We start from the raw sequence: 7,222 nt of genomic DNA on the forward strand, positions 1-7,222 counted from the left end.
ATATGGTATGCTCGTCCCCCATAACTCGATGGTATTTATGGGTACGATAATGGAGTCCCGCATGCTGTCAATGTTCGATGCTGCACCAGGAGGTCCGGTCCTGTACCCAATGGTCGCAGTTGGGTGTTTCAGGCGGTGTACGACGACATGTTATTCGACGACTGAATTTTTATATCAACATATTTTCGTTTTGATAGTCGACGTGTTTTAAACTGTTTCTTTTTTTCATTTATACGGGGTTATAAAAAAAGTAGAATATCAATCAAGTTGTAGATTCTTTATTTTAGAGAAATATGATTAATTAGGTTCACGTGGTACTTTCTAAATACTTATATTTCGAAATTATTTGTAACGTCTCTCAAAATATATTCCATAGCTGATGGATTATCAGCTGGAACCTAAAATTCAATCAAATATACACTTAAAATACTAAATAATAATTATTCAGTATATTCTCACCATATGTCCGGCGTTATTCACCCAATAAAAAGCGAATTTATCGTATTTTTTAACGTATCCTTCCATAAATCCTTCGATATGGAAAGGTAAACGTTCAGCTTGTTCCCACAAATGTTTATTTTCGAAATTCATCTTTTTAACCCAATTAACTTGACCTTAAATAAAAAAAGGACTAATACAGGATCTAACTCAGATGTTATATATTTACCTGGCGTATCGACAATTAGATCTAATTGGCCGTTATAAACAGCTACTTTGATATCAGTAGAATTCAATAATTTTTCTACGAGATAAGGAACTGCTTTCATAATATCCAATTTTAAAGCTGTATTTACATCGTAGTTCAAAAACTGCCACTGTTGAGTTAAATTTAAAGCCGGAGCTACTTTCCTGTTCATAATATCATCAAGAGCGTCTCCCAGATGATCTACAGAAAACGGTATTTCAAGTACCTAGCCTGAACTAGAGATGGCAATGGTTGCTTTGAAAAACACCACAATCTAAACAGTTTGAAAACACCACGCCAGCCATTAATATCAGCGGATTTGTAAACGTGGAAAAGAACGTTAAATGATACTGGAAAGAATTATTCTTCTTCTTGTTATGCTTTTTCGTTATCAACAGTAAAATAGCGTAGTTTAAACGAGACTGTACGATTCGCGATGACCAGCAACCCAGTGGTCGGCCAAATGTTGAAGAAAATCCACTTGATGGTCTTCGACTGAGTTACTGGACATAGTAGACTTTTCAAAAAAGGCACTACATCACGTATTAACCGAAAATTAAGACACGAGAAAGGTGCCTAGCGCAATAGTAACTTTGAAAAATACCACAATCTAAACAGTTTTAAAAAACACCACGCCAGTCATTAATATCAGCGGATTTGTAAACGTGGAAAAGAACGTTAAATGATACTAGAAGGAATTAGACTTCTTCTTTTTCTGCTTCTCCGTTATCAACAGTAAAATAGCGTAGTTTAAACGAGACTGTACGATTCGCGATGACCAGCAACCCAGTGGTCGGCCAAATGTTGAAGAAAATCCAGTTGATGGTCTTCGACTGAGTTACTGGACATAGTAGACTTTTCAAAAAAGGCACTACATCACGTATTAACCGAAAATTAAGACACGAGAAAGGTGCCTAGCGCAATAGTAACTTTGAAAAATACCACAATCTAAACAGTTTTAAAAAACACCACGCCAGTCATTAATATCAGCGGATTTGTAAACGTGGAAAAGAACGTTAAATGATACTAGAAGGAATTATTCTTCTTCTTGTTATGCTTTTTCGTTATCAACAGTAAAATAGCGTAGTTTAAACGAGACTGTACGATTCGCGATGACCAGCAACCCAATGGTCGACCAAATGTTGAAGAAAATCCACTTGATGGTCTTCGACTGAGTTACTGGACATAGTAGACATTTCAAAAAAGGCACTACATCACGTATTAACCGAAAATTAAGACACGAGAAAGGTGCCTAGCGCAATAGTAACTTTGAAAAATACCACAATCTAAACAGTTTTAAAAAACACCACGCCAGTCATTAATATCAGCGGATTTGTAAACGTGGAAAAGAACGTTAAATGATACTGGAAAGAATTATTCTTCTTCTTGTTATGCTTTTTCGTTATCAACAGTAAAATAGCGTAGTTTAAACGAGACTGTACGATTCGCGATGACCAGCAACCCAATGGTCGGCCAAATGTTGAAGAAAATCCACTGGATGGTCTTCGACTGAGTTACTGGACATAGTAGACATTTCAAAAAAGGCACTACATCACGTATTAACCGAAAATTAAGACACGAGAAAGGTGCCTAGCGCAATAGTTACTTTGAAAAACACCACAATCTAAACAGTTTGAAAACACCACGCCAGTCATTAATATCAGCGGATTTGTAAACGTGGAAAAGAACGTTAAATGATACTGGAAAGAATTATTCTTCTTCTTGTTATGCTTTTTCGTTATCAACAGTAAAATAGCGTAGTTTAAACGAGACTGTACGATTCGCGATGACCAGCAACCCAATGGTCGGCCAAATGTTGAAGAAAATCCACTGGATGGTCTTCGACTGAGTTACTGGACATAGTAGACATTTCCAAAAAGGCACTACATCACGTATTAACCGAAAATTAAGACACGAGAAAGGTGCCTAGCGCAATAGTTACTTTGAAAAACACCACAATCTAAACAGTTTGAAAACACCACGCCAGCCATTAATATCAGCGGATTTGTAAACGTGGAAAAGAACGTTAAATGATACTGGAAGGAATTAGACTTCTTCTTTTTCTGCTTCTCCGTTATCAACAGTAAAATAGCGTAGTTTAAACGAGACTGTACGATTCGCGATGACCAGCAACCCAGTGGTCGGCCAAATGTTGAAGAAAATCCAGTTGATGGTCTTCGACTGAGTTACTGGACATAGTAGACATTTCAAAAAAGGCACTACATCACGTATTAACCGAAAATTAAGACACGAGAAGGTACCTAGGGCAATAGTAACTTTGAAAAATACCACAATCTAAACAGTTTGAAAACACCACGCCAGCCATCAATATCAGTGGATTTGTAAACGTGGAAAAGAACGTTAAATGATACTGGAAAGAATTAGTCTTCTTCTTTTCATGCTTTTTCGTTATCAACAGTAAAATAGCGTAGTTTAAACGAGACTGTACGATTCGCGATGACCAGCAACCCAGTGGTCGGCCAAATGTTGAAGAAAATCCAGTTGATGGTCTTCGACTGAGTTACTGGACATAGTAGACATTTCAAAAAAGGCACTACATCACGTATTAACCGAAAATTAAGACACGAGAAGGTACCTAGGGCAATAGTAACTTTGAAAAATACCACAATCTAAACAGTTTGAAAACACCACGCCAGCCATCAATATCAGTGGATTTGTAAACGTGGAAAAGAACGTTAAATGATACTGGAAAGAATTAGTCTTCTTCTTTTCATGCTTTTTCGTTATCAACAGTAAAATAGCGTAGTTTAAACGAGACTGTACGATTCGCGATGACCAGCAACCCAGTGGTCGACCAAATGTTGAAGAAAATCCACTGGATGGTCTTCGACTGAGTTACTGGACATATTAGAAATTTAAAAAAAGGCACTATATCACGTATTAACCGAAAATTAAGACACGAGAAAGGTGCCTAGCGCAATAGTTACTTTGAAAAACACCACAATCTAAACAGTTTGAAAACACCACGCCAGCCATTAATATCAGCGGATTTGTAAACGTGGAAAAGAACGTTAAATGATACTGGAAAGAATTATTCTTCTTCTTGTTATGCTTTTTCGTTATCAACAGTAAAATAGCGTAGTTTAAACGAGACTGTACGATTCGCGATGACCAGCAACCCAGTGGTCGGCCAAATGTTGAAGAAAATCCACTGGATGGTCTTCGACTGAGTTACTGGACATAGTAGACATTTCAAAAAAGGCTCTAAATCACGTATTAACCGAAAATTAAGACACGAGAAGGTACCTAGGGCAATAGTAACTTTGAAAAATACCACAATCTAAACAGTTTTAAAAAACACCACGCCAGTCATTAATATCAGCGGATTTGTAAACGTGGAAAAGAACGTTAAATGATATTGGAAAGAATTAGTCTTTTTCTTTTTCTGCTTCTCCGTTATCAACAGTAAAATAGCGTAGTTTAAACGAGACTGTACGATTCGCGATGACCAGCAACCCAGTGGTCGGCCAAATGTTGAAGAAAATCCACTGGTTGGTCTTCGACTGAGTTACTGGACATAGTAGACATTTCAAAAAAGGCACTACATCACGTATTAACCGAAAATTAAGACACGAGAAAGGTGCCTAGCGCAATAGTTACTTTGAAAAATACCACAATCCAAACAGTTTGAAAACACCACGCCAGCCATCAATATCAGTGGATTTGTAAACGTGGAAAAGAACGTTAAATGATACTAGAAGGAATTAGACTTCTTCTTTTTCTGCTTCTCCGTTATCAACAGTAAAATAGCGTAGTTTAAACGAGACTGTACGATTCGCGATGACCAGCAACCCAGTGGTCGACCAAATGTTGAAGAAAATCCACTGGATGGTCTTCGACTGAGTTACTGGACATAGTAGACATTTCAAAAAAGGCACTACATCACGTATTAACCGAAAATTAAGACACGAGAAAGGTGCCTAGCGCAATAGTTACTTTGAAAAATACCACAATCCAAACAGTTTGAAAACACCACGCCAGCCATCAATATCAGTGGATTTGTAAACGTGGAAAAGAACGTTAAATGATACTGGAAGGAATTAGACTTCTTCTTTTTATGCTTTTTCGTTATCAACAGTAAAATAGCGTAGTTTAAACGAGACTGTACGATTCGCGATGACCAGCAACCCAGTGGTCGGCCAAATGTTGAAGAAAATCCACTGGATGGTCTTCGACTGAGTTACTGGACATAGTAGACATTTCAAAAAAGGCACTACATCACGTATTAACCGAAAATTAGGACACGAGAAAGCTGTGCGCTAGACGGAACAAAAGCAGCGTCGCCAAGATGTTTCCATTGACCCGAATTGTTGGTGGATGGAACGTGGGTCCAGCACTAACGAAACAATGAATTGAGAAGGGAAAGCCGCCTCCGAAGAAGGCAAAAATCGTTCCATCTGCAGGTAAGATCTTGGTGGGATGCACGTGGGATAATTATCATTGATTATTTTGAAAAAAGAAAGACCATCGACGATGAGTATTAAACAACGTTTAAGCGAAGGAATCAAGCTAATACAACCTAACAATGCAGTTCGAATTGCTACTTCGTGCACCCTGTTCGCCAGATTCGACCCCATCGGATAATTTTCTGTTTCTAGAGCGAGGTACTTCTGGAATTACGTCGGAACGAAATTAAAATTCGACATACATGATTCTATCTTCTTAGTGGATGAGGTTTTCTTTGATAATACGTTGTAAAAATCTACGTTATAACTTTTTTCGTCTATTTCAGCTGCTACAAGGTTAGATAAATCGAAAGCTTCATCAAAATTCTCGTTATCTACAGCGTCTTTAACTGCATATGCTAGTTCCATAATAGCATCGTAGCCATCGTCGTCAATAATTCCCTTAAATATGACAATAATCGATTAAATGATCAGAAAAACAATTTTAAATAAAATTTTAATAATTTTTATGATTATTTCGAATAATAAAAACGAGAAGGGTTCATACAGGGTACAGGAGAACTATTTTTCATTTCTAAACTGTTTATAGTGAATTTCCAACATAGTTTACGAGGTAATGACGTAAATTTCTTTAATATTGATTATTTTTTATGCGTATTAATGAATTTTTATATAAAAACCTCACCAAATTCGATAAATAAGGTGCGTACATTAATACAGAATCAACTGGGGACACCGACGAATCTCCCAAACCTATTCCTCGAAGATTCGAACCAATATCTCCATTTTTTTCAGCCTAAAATTAAACAATTATCATTCAAATTATCTTTTATTTTGTATTCACTCACATTATATATTGATAAAGCTATTTCTGGCGTCATTTTTCCACCATACGATTCGCAAAATATATATAAAGGTACTTTTTCGAATTGCGGTAATCTCTCGTAAAAATCTTTTAAGAAAACCAAAAAATCATGCGCTATCTGTGTATTGTTTTCCGTAAAAGAACCTTCCTCGTCGATGTAACTAAATCCTGAAGCAAAAAACGATTAAAAAAATGATAAAAAACTGAATTTTCGTCTACAGAATCTTAGAAAGTAAGTTCCTTCTTTTGGCGAAGTACCAACCTATTAAATCAACTCCTACAAATATCACTATCGATATATAAATAAATCTAGTTATTACTAACCAGTTCCAACTGGATTATCAACGAATAATACGTTAGCCCATTGAACCCACGTGGTATTTCTTGGTTTTAATTCCAGATCTAATGGTCCTAATTCGGCGAAATTACCGTATCCAGTTGAAGAGCCACCAGGTCCGCCTTGTAACCATATGATCAAAGGTCTTTCCGTTGGATTGGAAACATCTGCTGTAGTAAAATGCAACCACCAAAACATGTAAGAACCTTTTCTAACCATGGAATATCCCCATTCTTGATCGGTCGGACCAAAACCTTGTTTACCTATCAAAATAGTTGGTAAAACGTAGTTTGATTCATTGTAGATTTTAAACGATTAAAGACGCGTGTTTTTAAGTGTCTTTGTCTTGAATTTGTGGAAAAGTTTATACGCACCTGAAGTTAAATTAAATAAAATCGATACCAACACTAATTTCAACATTTCCATTTGTCGTTGTTGATCTAATAATATATTTATCTATGGTTTTTAATTAAGATAACGTTTTTATGAATATGAATATGAATCCGACAACGACGATATCGATTTATGTAAATAATCAACGTTCAAGATCTGGTTCTAACTAAAACTTCGAATTTAAATCATTGTTTTTACTAAAATATCAAAATGTGAAACAGAAAGATTTTCTTTAGGAATTATTCATTGATAAATTATCGATTTCAATTCGTTTATTTTTTATTTGGAGCCCCATGTATCTCGCAACATCTCAGAAGCCCAAATTTGTTCATTTTTGGAGTGTCGTTTCCGATTTAGGAGCTCGATTGTCAAAAATACCATAAGGACAATACAAAAAAGAAATTCGATCCTCAGTGAACCAGAGGTTAAATTTTCACAACAAATTTGTGTTTATATCAGTGGAAATATTCCACGATGTACCTCATGATTTTCGAAATGTTTTTATCTCGATTTTT

The 7,222-nt window shown here is 36.1% G+C and overlaps 1 protein-coding gene across 1 annotated transcript; it reads right to left on the bottom strand.

The window, feature by feature from the left end:
• Positions 1-258: 258 nt before the first annotated feature.
• LOC130444611 (retinoid-inducible serine carboxypeptidase-like) lies at positions 259-6,782 on the bottom strand. The gene is made up of 8 exons (XM_056779845.1): positions 6,689-6,782; positions 6,302-6,577; positions 5,961-6,145; positions 5,798-5,908; positions 5,355-5,553; positions 668-886; positions 460-614; positions 259-398 (listed from the first exon to the last, which is right to left on the bottom strand). Exons 1-8 carry the CDS (start codon positions 6,738-6,740, stop codon positions 330-332), a joined length of 1,266 nt encoding a protein of 421 aa, XP_056635823.1. The 5' UTR covers positions 6,741-6,782; the 3' UTR covers positions 259-329.
• Positions 6,783-7,222: the final 440 nt, after the last annotated feature.

Source organism: Diorhabda sublineata, chromosome 5 (assembly GCF_026230105.1).
Source record: "Diorhabda sublineata isolate icDioSubl1.1 chromosome 5, icDioSubl1.1, whole genome shotgun sequence".
NCBI classification, from domain to species: Eukaryota; Metazoa; Arthropoda; class Insecta; order Coleoptera; family Chrysomelidae; genus Diorhabda; species Diorhabda sublineata.

Excerpts from the sequence above, each read along its gene's own strand:
- LOC130444611 (XM_056779845.1), bottom strand. The coding sequence starts at position 6,740 with ATGGAAATGTTGAAATTAGTGTTGGTATCGATTTTATTTAATTTAACT. Across the intron at positions 6,578-6,688 it reads TTTATTTAATTTAACTTCAG|GTAAACAAGGTTTTGGTCCG; the intron begins GTGCGTATAAAC and ends CTATTTTGATAG. Across the intron at positions 6,146-6,301 it reads TGATAATCCAGTTGGAACTG|GATTTAGTTACATCGACGAG; the intron begins GTTAGTAATAAC and ends TTTTTGCTTCAG.